The 18479-nt window shown below is 42.4% G+C and overlaps 1 protein-coding gene across 1 annotated transcript in view; it reads right to left on the reverse strand.

Annotated features, from left to right (window-relative positions):
- Positions 1-18479, reverse strand: part of RYR3 (ryanodine receptor 3) — a 663207-nt gene that overhangs the window by 39407 nt on the left and 605321 nt on the right. The window contains 5 exon segments of the mRNA XM_075065483.1: positions 7602-7732; positions 8761-8958; positions 12656-12742; positions 14625-14796; positions 17840-17898. Coding sequence (XP_074921584.1) covers positions 7602-7732; positions 8761-8958; positions 12656-12742; positions 14625-14796; positions 17840-17898 — 647 coding nt within the window.

Raw genomic sequence — 18479 nt, forward strand, 5'->3', positions numbered from 1 at the left:
ACAACTAGAAACTAACAACAACTACTCTATAAAAAATTGTCTACAACTATAAATGAGCTAAAAGCTAGGGAAGTGGAGATCAGCTAAGCCGCTCTCCACAGTTCCAGTGACCGTCATGGGCAGTAAGAAGGAACTGAGGGGGCGCTGGGTCAACTGGGGTATATATCCGGTGCTGTAAGGGCGCCACTCCAAGGGGCGCCTCAGCTGACCCACCAAGTGTTGCTAGAGTAAAAATCTTCCAACAATTGTGCATGCAGTGCGCGCACACCTAATTGGAATCGATATGAGCAAGCACTCAAAGAAGAACCCTTACTTCATGGGAGTCTTAAAGTTCCTTTTCCTCAAGAGTTTAAGGCTGCCTCAGGGAGAGCCTCTTTTCCCTGTGCATGAACTGCGTGAACTGGTTCTGTCTGTTACAGCCCCTGAGACCAACCATCTCAGCCACTCTCTCATTCCACAGCTGCTTGAGAGAGAGAGTCTCAGCCCCTGCAGGCTATCTTCCTTCCTCCCTATACGAAGGCTAGGCAGGCTGGTTTTGTCTGACACAGGCCCAGAAATCCCTTCAGTTGCTGTCTCATTCTACTAGGTAGTGAACATTTTTCACAGTGAAAGCAGAAAAAACATTTATGCCATCTGTGGGAAAGCATTAATCCATGAGACATAGTTGAGGTGTTTTGATCCTCTCTCTTTCCCTTTTATTATAGGCTTTTCTGCTCAAGACCTAAATGGCAGCCACATGTAGCTGTGGAGGTTGCCTACCTGAATGTTGCTCTGAGTGAGGCAGGAGTCAAGCTGGAGAAGCAGAAGAGGAAGCCCTAAAGAGCAGGAAAACACTAGATGGTCATCATCCTGCCTGCCAAATTGAGGGATGAAAAGAAACCTAGTGTTTGCGCTATTGTGGACTGAGCCTCAAAAGTGATGTTTTTAAATACTTTGCACCCTTCTAGAACTGCACTTATGTTGTTGTTTCTCACAGCTCTGCAAATCTATTAATCCAGAGATACAAACATAAAGCTTAAAATTTTAAAACAAATATTAATAGCAAGAATTAATAAATTTCACATAGTAGTATTTTTCCTGGAAGATCAAAACAACAGCACTACTGCCAATTCTCGGCTATAACACCCATTACAGAAAATAATCAGAAAATAACACCACCACTTTGCTGTAGGGAACTGATGAATTCAACTCCTACACAAAACCGGTTTGTAACTGGAAAAAAAATGAAGTTAATTATTTCCCAAGTAGAAGCTTAACCTGCAAACTGAATTCTATTGTTGCTAACATTTTCCTAGAATCATACATCAAAAATATGTTGCTTCTGTGTTTTAATAACTGTATATTAATCAAAGCTGTCATCACAGAGTATTATTCAGCTTGTTGACTCTCATTACATTTTCTAATGTGCAGTTATCTCCTGACAAAATGAAAGACCATTCTGGATGTAAGAAACAGATTGGCAGGATTCCAGAAGAATATTTTCAAGTAATTTTTTAATTCTAACTTTTTACCTCTCTGTGTCATCACAATATATGGACCAAACTGAAGTCAGTGGAAAACTCCTAGGATTTGGCTAGGAAAATAAAGCATTAAAAGGCTGCTAATAATTCAGACATTATTCCTAAAATACTAAAATAATTTTGCATTAGAGATGAGCTTCAGGAAATCATGCTTCTTGATGCAAGAGAACAAAACTAGCAAATTAACTTTTAATGAAAAAGCTAGTCATGTTCAATGCAAAAGAAAAGCAGCATTTTAAAGATAATTGAAGAAGATACATACTATGAAAAGACACCATACACTGGCAAACTTATACACAAATAGAAGAATTCAACTACTGTAATAAGGTAATTCTTTATTAGGTCAACACTAGCAGATGCCATGGCATGTTTGTTTAGCTACTACTACGGCACACTGACACTGAATGTATCTTTTGGATGGGACTTGGAACAGTTAGTCGGAGGCTAGAAAATACTTTGGGTAGAGGAGATTGCTAATGTGTGTGTTAAGGGTAGAACAGCCTACAACTTCTATCTGGAAGCGTAAATTCCAGCTTGAGCACACATACGTGCTCTAGCTCTGACTGACCTAGTGTGCTAACTGTACAGTAGAGTTGTGGTGCAGGGCCGCCCAAAGTGGGGGACAGGTGGGGCAATTTGCCCCGGGCCCTGCAGGGGCCCCCACAAGAGTTTTTCGGGGCCCCTGGAGCAGGGTCCTTCACTCGCTCCGAGGGCCCCAGAAAACTCTTGCAGGGCCCGGGCCCTCAGAGCTTCTTCCACTCCGGGTCTTTGGCAGCAATTCAGCGGCAGGGGGGGAGGTGTCCTTCCACTCCAGGACCTGCTGCCGAAGTGCTCCAAAGACCCCAGGCCCCCTGAATCCTCTGGGCAGCCCTGCTGTAGTGATGCAAGCAACAGGAGGGGCTAGTCACCCTGGGCATGTATCTAGTGTCTTGGCTGGGATCGGACTGGGGGATCTAGCCCCTCCTGCTGTTCATGCTGCCGGGGCTACACTCTATTTTTAGCATGCTTGCTCTGATCGAGTTAGTGCAGGTGTATCTCCTCGAGTTGGAACCTACACCTCTAGCTTCAAGTGTAGATATATTCTAAAGGTGGAAAAGCATTATCCCAGCCCAAAGATAGGTAGGCAGCGAAGACTGTAAGTTCAGGGTAGACAATACAGGTAGCAGACCACCAGTTCCTAAAGAGAGCTGTGCTAAGTATCTCATAACACAGGAGTCTAGTTACCGACAGATATTTGTTTATGACCGGATAAGGTAGCTCTTTTGACTTCTTCTCATTTACAAAATGTTGTTTCTTTCATACATTTTGGTAATTACTTTTGAAAGTCCATTTTTTAAAATATTTAGTTATGTCTGAAATATACAGCCAACAATTGTTTTAGACTTGTAAAGAACATTGTTGTTCTTCTCTAGCCTTGTGCAACAGTCTTTAATATACAATGCAGTAACAGGGAAAGGAAGGAGATCTAACGTTATAGCTGGGCCACTCAAAAACATGCTACTAAAACCTCTTACAGGGGAACTAGGACAAATAGCCTCTAAGCTAAAGTTTGCTTTACAAGACAAGTGTTAATTAGGTAGAAGTGATCCCAGTTTGGAAAGTTCTAAAATCCATCAAATTTCCTTGTCGCATTGCCCCTAATATATGGAACAACAGCTGTTAATTGATTTATCTCATTAGACTGACCTCACGCTTGGTAAAGCAACCCCCATCCTTTCATATATTTATACCTGCTTCTGTATTTTCCACTCCATGCATCTGATGAAGTGGGTTCTAGCCCACAAAGGCTTATGCCCAAATAAGTCTCTAAGGTGCCACAAGGACTCCTCGTTATTCCAATCAATGTTCGCTGAATGCCCTCTATCTCTTCTGTCAGAACACACTACAACCATTACTTACCTGTATGGCAACTGTTGTTCTTTGAGATGTGCTGTGCGCTTATACATTCTACTGTAGGTGTTTACATGCCCATTGCACCTGGGTCTGAGACTTTTGTCAGAAGTAGCTATTCTTGTGCTGGGAGCCAAGGTATAAAGGTGTCGCTGCTACCTCCCTCTCAGTTCCTTTGGACTACCACAAAACTAATACTGTGATGGGGCAAGGCCAGATGGCTACAGTAAAGTACTGAGAAACAGGTATGTTAGCCCCAGGCTAAACAAATCCCTAGTACCCTGGTAACCAAATGGCAGTTGCTCCAGGTTAATCAAGGCACCTGGAGCCAATTAAGATCTTTCTAGAAGGCAGTAGAGATAGCTACTTTAATTAGAACACCTGCAGCCAATCAAGGCAGGCTAATCAGGGCACCTGGGTTTAAAAAGGAGCTCACTCCAGTCAGGCAGGGAGGAGCCAGAGGAGAAGGAGCGTGTGTGAGGAGCTGGGAGCAAGAAGGCAAGGAGCTGAGAGTGAGAGAGTGTACTGCTGGAGGATTGAGGAGGACAAGCATTATCAGACACCAGGAGGAAGGTCCTGTGGTGAGGATAAAGAAGGTGTTTGGAGGAGGCCATGGGGAAGTAGCCCAGGGAGTTGTAGCTGTCATGCAACTGTTACAGGAGGCACTATAGACAGCTGCGATCCACAGGGCCCTGGGCTGGAACCCGGAGTAGAGGGCGGGCCCAGGTTCCCCCCAAACCTCCCAACTCCTGATCAGACACAGGAGGAGCTGACTCAGACTGTGGGTTCCCCAAGAAGGGAAGATCACTGAGGTGAACAAATCCGCCAATAAGCGCAGGACCCACCAAGGTGGAGGAGGAACTTTGTCACAATACCCAAAGTAGAGATGAAGGCGTGAGGGCCGTGGAACGTATATGCTCACAACACATCTTGCAGAACAACAGTTACTATACCGTAAGTAACTGTTTCTTCTCGTTTGACTTTGCACATACACGTTCCATTGTAGATTACTCACCAGCAGTAACCCTACAGGTGGTGAGATTTTGGATTACTTGCAGAGAGTCTGCAACACTGACTTGCTGAAGGTAGCACTGTCTCTGGACACTTGAGTAATAGTGTAGTGTGTGGAAAAGGTGCAGATGAACATGTTGCTGCCTCACAAATATTAACTACAGGTACATTCCTCATGAAGACTGATAAAGTGGAATTAGCTCTACTGGAATGGGTGGAGGAGAAACTTTGCTTGGAAAGCTTGATACAGTCAGAAATCCAATGCGATATATGATGCCCTTTAATCCTATCAGCATAGGCTACAAAAGACAGGGAGACGATTTGAAAGATTTCCAGATACAATGCCAGAGCTCTCTAAACAGCCAAGATATAAAGTTTTTCTTTGACCTTGGTAGAATGAGGTTTTAGCAAGAACACTGGCTGATGTATAATCTGATTGAGATAGAATGTGGAGACAATCTTCGTCATAAACTTAGGTTGTAGCCTAAGAGAGCTTGTCTTTGTGAAATACTGTGAGAAACCAGAAGTACCGGAAGATCTCACACCCTCCTCACAGAGGTAGCTGCTACAAAAAATACTGTTTTCATTTACAACAATGGCAAGGATGTTGTTGCTAAAAGTTCAAAGGGGGGACCCACTAAATGGGACAACACTCAATTCATGTCCCATGAAGGTGAAGGATTGGACACAGGTGAGCATGAGTAAGTCCCTTTAAAAATCTGGATATGAAGGAACACAAAATGATAGAATACTCATCCACTGGTGGATGTATCACAGAAATGAATGCTAAATGGACACATTGAACTGGGAAAATGATCTGAAGATTTCAGATGCAGCAGGTAGTTTAGTATGTGTTTAATCTTGGTGTTAATTGGTGTTAACTGGTCAGGTTCAGTCCAGACTGAAAACCTTTTCCATTTTACTGCACAAATGGCTTTGGAATCCTTTCTGCTGATCACCAAAATGGCCTGCACATCTTGGAAGCAGACTCTCTTCTTATTGCTCAACAAGAGATTATTCACACCATGAGGCAGAGAGTTTGTAGGTTGGGGTGCAGTGACTTGCCTTGATTCTGTGACAAGAGATCTTCAACCAGAGGTACAGCTATGAATGATCAAATGGAGAACTGATATAGGTCTGTGTACAGGTACTGCCTTGGTCAGGCTGGTTCACAGAGTACGGGTAATGCATGTTGCCTACCATGAATCAAAGAGACTTTCTGTGGCCAGGATATATTTCCATGTGAAAGTAAGTGTCCTGCAAATCAAGAGCCGCATACCAATCCAGAAGGGATAACAGACACAAGGGTGACCGTCATGAACTTGATTTTCTTGACAAATGCGTTCAGCTTTCTTAAGTCCAGAACACAATGAAATACACCTCTCTTTCTGGGCATCAGGAAGTAGTGGAAAATAACAGCCTTTATTTGTCCTACATTGCCTTTTCAGGTAGATGTACCTTAAGGCAGAAGTCCCTTTGCTTTTTCATCTTCATTAGACAGGAGGTACAAATGGGACATTCATCCCTCACATGTCCCTTTCCTAAACAGATTAGACTATTTTGTGCCTATTGCTTACAGGGATCACGGCCCTGCATGTGGCACCTTGTTAAATTTTGGCAATTTCTGCATTCTGACCCCCAGCCTCAAAGAATCAATTAACTATCTAACTATATGCAGATAAGAGAATTTCCCTTTTTTACTCACTGGCTTAGAGAAGAGAACCAAATCTCAAGAGTGATAGGAAGTTCCAGCTATTGCCATGGGAGGTAGGAAGGAACTGAGAGGGATGTGGCAGCCACATCCCTTTATGCTATCAACTCCATGCATGAGGATAGTGAGGGTACATGTGCTGCTGACAAAAGTCATCGACTTGAGTGTATTGGGCCCACATACACCTACAGGGGAATGAGTATGGGATAATCACTCAAAGGAGAACCAACTTATTCAGTGAATCATTTCAATTATAAACACTGCAAACCACTCAATGCTTATTCTCTATTGTTTTTACAGTTCTATAGCCGTTTGTGCCTTTAAGTCCTTTGAGAGCAGGGATTATGTTAGGCATACCTTACTCATTGTACAGCAATGGCGTTACAGGGCATAAGTAATATGTAATTATAATGTACAATTTTCTACATGTTTTATTTGATGAAAAATTAAAACACGCTGTGATGGTGTACCTATATATAGCTCTGATGTATCAGTTTGCCACAGAAAAGTACATCTGCATGAGATGGACCTCTGGAGAACACATATGTAAAAACTATTTGATTTGTGATGTACCCTAGAGGCACTGTCTATGAAAAGTGATTCTCTTTAGATTAAGCATTATTCTGTGTTCAGTCTACTACACTGAAGAATAATCAGTTTGGATGCATTAACATGCAAATGGTAATTTGAAATCTCAATATTTTTGAAGTGCCTCATATCTATCTCTTCTAACCAATTCGACACCTTGAACAACGGCGGGGAAAGAAAACCCAAGTGACCTTCTGAACTGAGTGCTGCTCAACATTGTCACAATCCTTTGTTTTTTTTCCTCTCTCTTGCCTACATTTGTATAATTCATGCACAGAATAGCAAATGAGACTTCTATGGATCACTGTGTAAATCCTACACTCTTTGCTATTATTTATGAACTAGACAGAAGAGTCAGATCTACTTAGATATTCTGATAATGCTTTTTTATTCCTGGTTTACTTTTCTTGTTATACACTAATTTTGTCTGATGAAGAGGGGGAAAAGTACCAAGTTATTACATGCATTAAAAAGGAAAGAAGACTAATATAACAAAGAGAGGCACAAAAGCCAAACTGTTTTCCCAAGTGATTCATTTGTAAAATTTCTTAGGGAAGAGGCTGAGAGGAGAGACTTACAAAAGCCTTGAAGTTATAAATTAAACATTGCTATAAATTTAGCCATTAATGAATCAAACCACAGAAAAATACAAAGAAGAAAGGAAAAATACATTCCCTGATATGGTATTTGCTAGGTAAATGGATCTTTAGTAATATCAGACCCCAAAACAGTATCTGCTATTTAATCTTTGTTGAGATACGAGGGAAGATAACCAATTTTTTGTGTGTGGACTAGGTGGTATGAGTGTTAGTGAAGTGCCACTGCAAAGTTTGGTGTGCTATACTATTTTTAGATTTTTTTTAACATCTTGTTTTACTTACGGAGTGTTTATGACCAGACGATCCCATTGTCCTTTAATGTCATCCTCTGAGGGCTGTTCTGTAATGTACAGACCATCAAATTCCAACTTCCTGGCAATTTCCTTTTCTCGCTTAAATACAACCAGAGGAACCTTTGGAAAAGGGATATTTAAAATGTTTGTAATGGTTTATACATTTCTTAGAAACAATTAGGTCTCTCTACAGTGTAAAACTAACCCTCAGAACACTACCTAATTTCAAGCCTTGGAACTGGTACATTCTAAGAACAGGATATTCTGGGCAGTGGTGGGGTTTGGAGGGTTACTCAGCTCAGGGGAATAAAGAATGAGTTCTGATGTTGCTTTTGGGTGAGAATATTATATTTAGGAGTGACCATAAAGGTGTGTCAGGGCTCTTGCAGCAGCATCTTCAGCCACTGAAAGTTGTTTATATAAAAGATAAATGTATTTATACTAAAAGTTAAATGAAACTGAACTTCTGGCAGAAAACAGAAACCAAAGCAAAGTCTAGATGCTGTACTTCATTGTGCTGTCTACAAATCTTGGTGGAAAGCCCCTGGTGCCAGAAAGTCTACTATCACGTGGCTGCATTGGTGGAGTGTGCTTCCAAACTCCCTTGGGGGGCAAGCCAGCATATCCCCAAAGTTGGTGGTGCTAACTGAGGTGGGTGTGTGGTTATGGTGGTCAAGAATATATTGATTCAACACATGGCAGCCTCTGTTCAGACAATACTTGCCATCACGCACCAAAAACTCCAAGCAAGAGAAGAGGGGGAGGCACTAACACTTCTCTTCCCTCAGATTAATCCCTGCTAGAATAAAGGGAGAAGTTGACTGCTTTTAACGTGATTGATTAGGCTTTAAACTCTGAATATTTTAAACTAAATTACACTGTATTATGTTTTCCTCACAACAGTAAGATGCCTTCCTGTTCTGTGGAAGCCATTCAGATATGAAGGTGACGGATGCTTATAAGAATGTAGACAAAAATAATCATCTTGATCTCAGCTCTGATATTCAAGTGTGTTATGAGGAGTGATTTTGGTATTTGTCTACATTTAATTGAAACTGAAGAATTCAAAGTCTCAGAAACGTGACATGGAGTTAGATGTCTACCACACATGAATTAGTAGCTGGGTTTCAAACATACACACAGCTCACCTTTAGACAGTAGTATCCAATCACACAGACAAAGGAGATGACAGTATGAATAACTGCCAGAGCCCTGAGTGTTGGTGCCATGTAACCTGTACTCTCTTGTAAAACAAAAAACACCACTCCCTCTTCCTCTTCCTCTTCTTCAAATGAATTCCACAGATCAGAGTCTTCCTCTAACTCATCTAATGGTTCTTCTGTCACCTGGAATGGAAAAATAGACACACACACACACACACACAAAGCAACAGGAATAACTTAAGCTTTTTTCTATTCTCTTAGTCAGAGATTTTTTTGTTCCCTATTTCTGTTTCATTTTTTTATGAAGATCATTTTCACTTTACATGAGCACTGAGTCCTAAAGAGTGAAGTTCTTCATCCTCAGAACAAGAGAAGCACAGATACAAGAAGAGTGTAGGCTTCCTACACTACCTTGTCAATGTACCTCACACTTGACATAGAAGGAGCAATTCAGTGGTAGCTCAATTTATAAATCTCCCTGTTAGGGTGTGCAATGGCAAAAATGAAAGCAAAAACAATGCAAAGGTTAACACCAATGTTTTATTAAATAAACAATGTAATGCTGAGATAGACTGGTATAACAAACTTCAGGGTTTGTTTTGGAATTTACACTATGACTACTAGTCTCAGAGGAAGGGGGCAAAAGCTATATTGTCATCACCAATTCACTTGTTGTGCACACATTTTTATTTCACAATCTTCTTTAAAAAGTTTACAAGTCTTGCTATAGCACTTGATTAGCATTTCGCACTAATCTCTGGCCAACAAGCTCCTTGTTGCTCTAAACTCTGCCAGGGCCATTGCAAAATTAGCCTCAGAATCAGGGAGCCATAACAGGATCCCTGAAATCCAAAATTCTCTTTCCTCTCCTATGACCAGTGGAGGCTGGATGCAGCAGAGAAACTGCCCTTCATTTCTAGGTTATCAGTACAGGTGAGTAGTGGCCAAACTGTTACCATTTGATGGCATGTTTGATGACTTATGCAAAATTAACTGAGCAATGTCTTTCATGCACCCCCACCAAGGGTTGGTCAGACCAACAGGGATGAGCCAGTGGCCCAGGAGAGAGAACATAATTGGTGATACAGGGAGCTGGGTCCCTCTTCCTGAGATCTTCTGGCTCCCAGTGGCTGGGCTGTGGGGACTAGGTGGGCTGACTGGCTCTCGCACTCCTCCCATAGCCTGTTTAAATTCTGCCCAGACATTTCTAGGTCCTTTAGTATAGGATCTGAGTTCTTCAGGGTGCTGCTGGTATTGGGTGCTGCTGGTATCAGGGGCAGCTCTGTGTTTTTTGCTGCCCCAAGCACGGCAGTCAGGGAGCCTTTGGTGGCGTTTCTGCGGGAGGTCCGCCAGTCACGTGGATTCGGCAGTGGTTCTGCCGGTGATCTGCCAGTCCCACGCCTTCGGTGTACCCGCCGCCGAATTGGTGCTGAAGCTGCGGGACTGGCAGATCTCCTGCAGAAACACTGCCGAAGGCTCCCTGACTGCCGCCCTCATGACGACTGGCAGGCTGCCCCCTGTGGCTTGCTGCCCCAGGCACGCACTTGCTGCGCTGGTGCCTGGAGCCACTCCTGGCTGGTATGACCAATTGCCTATTTTCATATTAAAAAGGAATTTTTCCTGTTTGGCCAAATGCCTGAGTCCTAGTAGGGTTTGTTTTTTTTCCCACTTCTGTGCAGTGTCATGGAGGCACAGTTGAGTTGTAAGCAATAGGACTTCAGTGTTCAATATTAGAAAAGATAAGACCGATCAGTTAGTCACAACTTGAGGCTGGTGTCCAATGCAGATAAAGGCTAAAAGGACCAGCTTCAAGGGATAAATGAGAACCAGAATTTTGCTGGTGTGCCTATAGGACAGGGATGGGCAAACTATGTGGCCCATGGGACCGTCCTGCTTGGTCCTCGAGCTGCTGGCCGGGGAGGCTAGCTGTTAGCCCCTCCCTCGCTGTTCCCCCTCGCCTGCAGCCTCAGCTTGCTTGTTCTACTGGCGGCACAATGCTCTGGGTGGCAGGGCTGTGAGCTCCTGCGGCAGTGCAGCTGCAGATCCCGGCCTGACCCGGTGCTCTGTGCTGCATGGTGGTGGCGGTGGCAGCATGGCCCAGCTCCAGCCGGGCGGTGCGGCTGTAGCGCCGCCAGCCACCGGTGTTTCAGGCAGGGTGGTAAGGGGGCAGGGAGCAGGGGGGGTTGATAGAGGGCAGGGGAGTTCGGGGTGGTGGTCAAGGGGTGGAGATGGTGGTCGGGAGGGAAACAGGATTGAATGGAGGCAGGGATCCTGGAAGGGCAGTCAGGAAGGAGGGGAGGTTGCATGGGGCGGCAGGGCGCAGTTAGGATCAGGGGTTCCGGGGCAGTCGGAACAGGGAAAAAGGGTGGTTGGATGGGGCAGGGGTCCCGGGAGGGGGCAGTCAGGAAGGAGAGGAGGAGTTGGATGGGACAACAGGGATCCGGGGCAGTCAGGGGACAGGAAGCGGGGGCATGTGGATAGTGCAGGGGTTCCAGAGGGGCCGTCATGGAACGGGGGGGTTGGATGGGGCAGGAGTCCCAGGGAGGACAGATAGGAGGTGGGGGCCGGGCCACAACCCCCTCTCCTAACCAGCCCACCATACAATTTACAAAACACAATGCGGCCCTCAGGCCAAAAAGTTTGCCCGCCCCTACTATAGGAGAAAAGGAAACCTGACACCTCCATGGACTAATGTCCCCCCTTGATACTCCTAGCTCCATGACTGGGGGAATGCAAGAGGATTCAGAAGTGAGCTGAGTCCTAGGGGTAGACTTAGGTGGATCTGCCCTGAGGAACCTTACACTGAACCGTTAAATGCCTGGCATATCATGCTGTATCTCAATGTTAAATTAATAAAGTTGCAGCCTGCTGTTTAAAATCCATCCTTTGCATCTATTATTCATTTGCCTGTACGTCCTCATCAATATACAACATGTTCCTAGTGGTCAGGTGTCTTCAACACAAAAATATTTTCGCAATAGGTACTAACAACCTTGTTCGTTTCAGTGAGAAAACAGACTGGATGATGGGTATGAAGATTGAACTATCGTCTCACACCTAGAAATAGTTGAAGATTAAGACAATGCGGGGGAAACAATGCACTGAAGTCCCTCATTGCTACCCTCTACTTTTTTTTGGTTTTGTTTTATTTTAAAGAGATTTTAAAAATGAATTGTGAATATTTTAATAAAAAAAGAACTAAACACTTTTGAGAAAAAAGCAGCCAATTTTTACAAATAGACAAAACAGAACTATCACACACAAAAGCAAAAATGTTATCTAAGCCAGCTACAGTACAAGAGACCTTAATATGATTCCTAAATGATTTAGTTACCATTTCCATGCAAATCAAGGTGACCAGTATTATGCAAAAAATAGTATTGTTAAAGAAACAGTTATGTGAGTTGAAGTTCCAATTTAGGATTAGATTTTAGAGAAACAGTTAAGAAAATTGAAAGTGCTTCGAGAGATTGACAGGTTTTGTTTTGTTTTTGTTTTGTTTTTTTGGCTTGGATTTAGACATTCCTTTGTCAGGGTTTGCAATCCAAAACCAATCACATTGTGCCAGTGCACCAGAGCCAAAAGAAAAAAATGACTATAAATAAAAGTTCAACTGATCAGTCTGTTTTCATTGTCCTAAACTGAATAAAATACAGAAATACCTATGTTAAGTTACTCCAGGTATGATTAGTAACTCAGAACATAATTTCAGATATATTATTTCTAGGCTGGCAGTGTTGATTTTATTCACTGCATGTAGGGTTTACAATAATGGGTGTCCAGTTTAGATTAACTATGTTAAAACCAGCCTTCACCCAGCTGCTCTAGAAAATAAGTAGAAAACACTACGAAGAATGAAACGCAATAAATATTACTTTACCTTGTAGAATAGCAGTATAAAGTTGATGGCAAATGCAACAAACAGAGCAAGAAATCTTAAGTTGTAGAAATTTCTAGCCAAGTAATGCTGGAAATACAAGGAACATTTAAATAAACAAAATTAGAAGTATCATGGAATCAGAATTGGGGAAGCAGTTAGTTGAGATTTGACTCTCTTAAATAACTTCCTATGTTCTGCAATGTTCAACAAAACAATTACAGCTATCACGATAGAATCACCAGCTTTGCTCTCTAGAATTTTTCTGATCTTTTCTTTTGTATCTATATATTCATGACAGGGTACCTGTGGCCTTGGGGGAAAACTACAGAGAGCAGCTAGTCAGATTCCAGTTGGTAGAAACCAGTGGCGCCGGAACAATTTGTAAGGTGGGGGTGCTGAGTGCAGGCCTGCTGACACAGGAGGGATAAAGGGAGCAATTGCCCAGGGGCTGCTCCCAGAAGCGGCTGGCATGTCCCTGCAGCCCTTGGGGAGGAGGTCTTCACGTGCTGCTCCTGCCCCAAGTACCGACTCTGCAGCTCCCATTGGCTGGGAACTGTGGTCAATGGGAGCTGTGTGGGGAGGGTGCCTGTGGGCAGCAGTGCACAGAGACCCTCTGAGACCCCTGCCTAGGAGCTGCTGCCAGTGGGGTGTGCCGGACACTTTCGGGAGCTGCCCGAGGTAAGTGCCAAACCCTCCCTCCCCGCACTCCACCCCCCTGCCCCAGCCTAGAGCTCTCACTCCGACCCAAACTCCCTCCCAGAGTCTGCACCCCCTCCCACATGCAAACTCCCTCCCACAGCCTGCACTCTGAATTCCCCCTTCACCCAAACTCCCTCCCAGAGCCTGCACCCCATGCCCTCTCCCATACCTCAACCCCCCAGCCTGGTGAAAGTGAGTGAGGGAGGGGGAAAACAAGCAACGGAAGGAGTTGTGAGATGGAGTGAGTAAGGGATGGGTCCCCAGAGAAGGGACGGGGTCATGGGCATGGTCTCAGGGAAGGGGCCGGGCAAGGTTCTTTGAGTTTGTGCGATTAGAGAGTTGGCAACCCTACCGGGCGGGCATGTAGAAGCCCTGGCCATTCCAGAAGAGCACATCCAGCAGTGCAGCTGGCAGCTCACTGGGCACCAGCCAGCGCAGGCACAGCTCCGCCCAAATGTCAGGCGGACCATGTCTGCAGCTTGTGCGTGCGTGGAGGCCCATTAACTATTTTGCCCTGAGCCCTGGAATTGCTGTCGGTGGCCCTGGCTGAGAGCACTGAACCAAACCGTAAATTCTGTATATGATGGAAACCACTTCAAGCCAGGGAGTGCAGCAGGACCCCCAGCACCCCTATTTCCAACACCTATGGTGGAAACAGAAGCAGCCAAAGCAGGGACCTTTTTCACCTTTGGACATTCCAGTCAAAACTGTAGAATATTCTCTGATTTTCTCTATCCTGCGCTGACTGGCTGTTTGCTCCAAGCTTCCTCCTCCCTTTCGCTTCCAAGTCTCTTCATCTTAGCTTCACTCAACATCTTCCCCCACTTATCCTCTTCTCCCCTGCCATTTCCTGTCCTGTTCTCACTCCCTTTCTCTGCCTTTTTCTTTCCATTTATCAGATCCCCTCCCAAGTAAACTCGCCTCCCAAAAATTAATTAAATTAATAGTAAAACCAACTCGACGTTTTATGCCATCACACTGTTCACACTGTTTGTGTGTTGTACCCCTTCCCCGACCCTGTGTCTGTCTTGTCTATTTAGATATTAAGTTCTTCAGGGACAAGGATTGTCTACTGTTCTGCATTTGTACAGTGCCTAGCACAATGGAGCTCCATTACTGGTTGGCCCTTAGGCATTACTGTAAAAACATGATCAATGTTAATAAATAATTAATTTGTAAAATGACAGTATCTCTTCCTTGTATCTCATGCTCAGCTGTTCTCTGTGTTATTTGACTTGTGATTGACTAAAAGAATTGGAACAAAACTTACCAGCATTTTCGTTTGATAAATTTCCACGACTTTAAAAAAATTAGCCATAACTGCCTCAGGTTTCTCTAGTTTTTGTCCATGCCTTCGTTTCTTTTTCTTGGTTTCCTCCTTTCCCAAATGCTCAGATTGTATTTCTTCCTTTGCTTTGTCTTGTTTCTCACCATCTTCCATGCTAGAAGAAAGATTACAGAAATAAAACCAAGTAAGTTCCCGCATGGTCTATGCTATGATTAAAACAGTGAGTCTTGATAAAGAGAGGCTGGTTTGAGTGTGAGTTAGTTGCAGAGAAGATGAATGGAAGTGAGTGACTATAAGAAGTGACAGTTAGAGAATACAACCAAGAGTCAAAAAAGTTACCTTACTACTAAGTGAGGTGGAAGAATAGTAATAATCCACATAGTGAGTTTAGGGGAGATCAATAGAAAAAAGGCAAAAGCAGCTCAAAGTGGGGTTATTAGCACCAAATGCAAAATGTACAATTACTTGCTGCCTAAACAAGTGAAGTATGTATATAACCAGTGCAAGTAACTCAAAATTATCAGAGGTTATGTGCAGAATCTTGAGTTCAAAGTTGAACAGAAGATAGAAACATTTATGGATGTGCCACACAGATTCATAGCAGAGTGGTTTCATTTCAACCAAAACAATCTCATAATAAAAGTAAGGCATCGGTGCGGAATGAAAGGAAAATTTCCTTCAGAAGGACCCACCTTCAGAAGGACAGGTAGAAGATGACAATTATCCCTCCTGCACAAAAGAATTCATAAGAACATAAGAATGGCCATACTGGGTCAGACCAATGGTCCATCTAGCCCAGTATCCTGTCTTCCGACAGTGGCCAATACCAGGTGCTTCAGAGGGAGTAAACAGAATAAGTAATTGCCTTTACGAGAAGCAAGTATCAAGACTCACTGTTGTTTTAGAGGCTTCAGTTTTCAGGAACATAAATAGCTGACTGTGTAGTAACAGTGAGAATAGTAAGGAAAATTACCACCAAGCTGTGAGGGGGTTGAAACTTTGAGGCAAGTACATGGTCAGTTATAAAGAAATGGAGAGGAGTTTGTGGTTTGGTATATAGCAGTACCAGTGAAATAAAGAACCATATGAGAGAAGTCTGAGGAGCTACTTACATTATTACTAACAAAGCATCATTCCAGGGCTCCTGCATTAACTTTCTTTGGAATGCTCCAGTGATATGCACAGGAGGGCCAGCCATGCGAAGAGGAGAGGTTTATGTTTATTAAGCACTGGGGAACCTTTTTGGAAAGTAGGATTCTATAAAGAAGGCAGCATCTCCTCCTTAATCAACCAAAAAGGATTTAGACTGCTGCCAATGACAATGAAGATGTGGGGGAGTGAATTTTTAAAACTAGAGTTTTTAAGCTGCAGGCTTGCAGGTACTGCGAAGTACTTAAGTTGAAAATGAAATATGGTAGTAAATAGCAGAAGTACAAGGGAATCTGTGTATCCAATAGTGAAAGAGAACCATTTATGTTTTAATTGGAAGGAAGTGCAGGAGAGGAATAAGGAAATAAACTGTCAGCAGAAAGAGGTTACGTGAATTAAAAATAAAAGCTATAAATGCCTACATAATAATATGAAAAGTCTAAAACCAAGAATAGGTGAGGTGGACTATCTGGCATTGGGGGAATACCTAGATATTTTATCAATGGCATATGATAAGGTACATTACTAGCCTCTGGGTCAGGAGACTGAAATCAGTTAGCTGAAAGAGATTAGGGGAAAAAAAATCTAACAAAACCATTATAATGGGAGATTTGAACAACCTAAATCAGAGGTCGGCAACCTTTCAGAAGTGGTATGCCGAGTCTTCATTTATTCACTCTAATTTAAGGTTTTGCGTGCCAGTAATACATTTTAGAAGGTCTCTTTCTATAAGCTTACAATATATAACTGAACTATGGTTGTATGTAAAGTAAATAAGGTTTTTAAAATGTTTAAGAAGCTTCATTTAAAATTAAACTAAAATGCAGAGCCCCCCGGAGCAGTGGCCAGGACACAGGCAGTGTGCATGCCACTGAAAATCACCTTGTGTGCCGCCTTCGGCACGCATGCCATAGGTTGCCTACCCCTGACCTAAATATAAAGCAGTTTAGTGTTATAACACAAAATGGTGTAATAAACAAAAGATTCCAGAACTGCTTGTTTTGGAGTATACAAGGGGAAAGACTTTTTGTCTTAATACTGAGAAACATACAGAACTGATTCTTTGGATTCTTAGTACAGAGACATGCAAAAGAGTTTAAGTGCAGTTGGCAATTACCAGAGAAGTACTGTAACATTGCAAGTAATATTTATGCTTAAAATCCTTGCACAGGGTTGGAAGTAAGGGCAGACAAGAATACCAAAATAATTCTCTAACAGTGAAATCTAAGAAAGGGATTTTTTTTTAAATGAGGAAATTAGTTAGAAAAGCCTAAAAGGGAACAAGTTAAGAAATTGAAAATCACTGAACCATCATGGAAACTTTAGAGTCAACCCTGTTAAATTCACTGAAGGTATGCATAGTGCTGAGAAAGAAAACAGCATAGTTAGGTGGCTAGCTATACTAATTTATTTAGGCCTCAAAATTATCCTTTTAAAAAATAAATCTCCGATTCAAATACAACAGGACAAAAACTTAGCAGGTTTGAAGAGCTATTTGTAGGACTGAAATTAATGGGGCTAAAGTGAGAATTTGCATAATAAACCAAAATATAAAGAAAAATAATAGTACATTGTTTAAATATGCCAGGAACGAAAAAGCTGTGTAAGTGAGTCATCAGATTTGCTAGACCACCTGGTTATAAAAGGAGGCAATCAAAAAGAAGAAAGAAATTGGCAGGACTATCAACCTTAATACTTCAACACAAGCTGACCACATACTTCCTGACCTGCTGCCTGGAAACAAATGAAGTAAATACAACACTAATGAAAGCTGCCATGTTAAAAATGTTTCTCGGGATTTTAGGAGAAACAGCTGAAGAGGGTTTTATAAGACTGGGAATAGGCTTATATGGATTGCTGAGAGTGGCACCTGGGATAGGGTCCCTGCTCTGCTGCTCAGTGAAAGTGCTTGTTGTCTCTGAGGAGCTGTGCTGGCTGCCCAAGATACTGATAAAATGAAGAGTCCAATCAACACCTGCTCAGGGCTATTTCTGGCCAGTTCATCTAGGAACAGCAAGAAAATAAACAATAGTGTAAAAGTAACTTACTCAGCCTTCTCGGATTCTGCTTTTGTTTCTGTTTCATCTTCTTTTGTTATTTCAGACATCTAAAAACAAAAAGATATCAATATTGCCATAAACTTACTTTTAAATAAATCTTCTCAATTCTACTTAATGCTTTCTAAAAAACAAATAAAACACTCAATTACCACCATACCTTATTAACACTGGGTCACTTTCATGTTGTCATAATGCTAAATTTTTTTGCTTCTAAAACAAGTAGCAGACAACATTTCAATAGTGAAAACTTCTATTGTGATTCTTCCTCTAACAGGTTTTCAAGATATATTATTATTACAGTAATTGGTGCAGATGCCTGAATGACTCAAAGTAATAGTCAATGTAATGAGATTGGTGAAGTTACCAAAAAGGAATGGAGGTGACTGAGCACAGATCATAGCTTAAAATTAGCTGGAGTACAGTGGTCACCATGAAGAACTTAACAGTTATGACTGGCATGTAAAATTAATGTAACTATGGCTTTGTATAATTTCTATACATAGAATGTGGAATAATGTGGATTATCACAAATATCAGCAAGTCAATATCACAAATTCCATGGAATTGTTTAGTTTATAATAGTGGCAACATCTTCCTATTTTGTCAACATAGATTAAAGTAATTATAT

This window comes from Chelonoidis abingdonii, chromosome 4 (assembly GCF_003597395.2).
Source record: "Chelonoidis abingdonii isolate Lonesome George chromosome 4, CheloAbing_2.0, whole genome shotgun sequence".
NCBI classification, from domain to species: domain Eukaryota; kingdom Metazoa; phylum Chordata; order Testudines; family Testudinidae; genus Chelonoidis; species Chelonoidis abingdonii.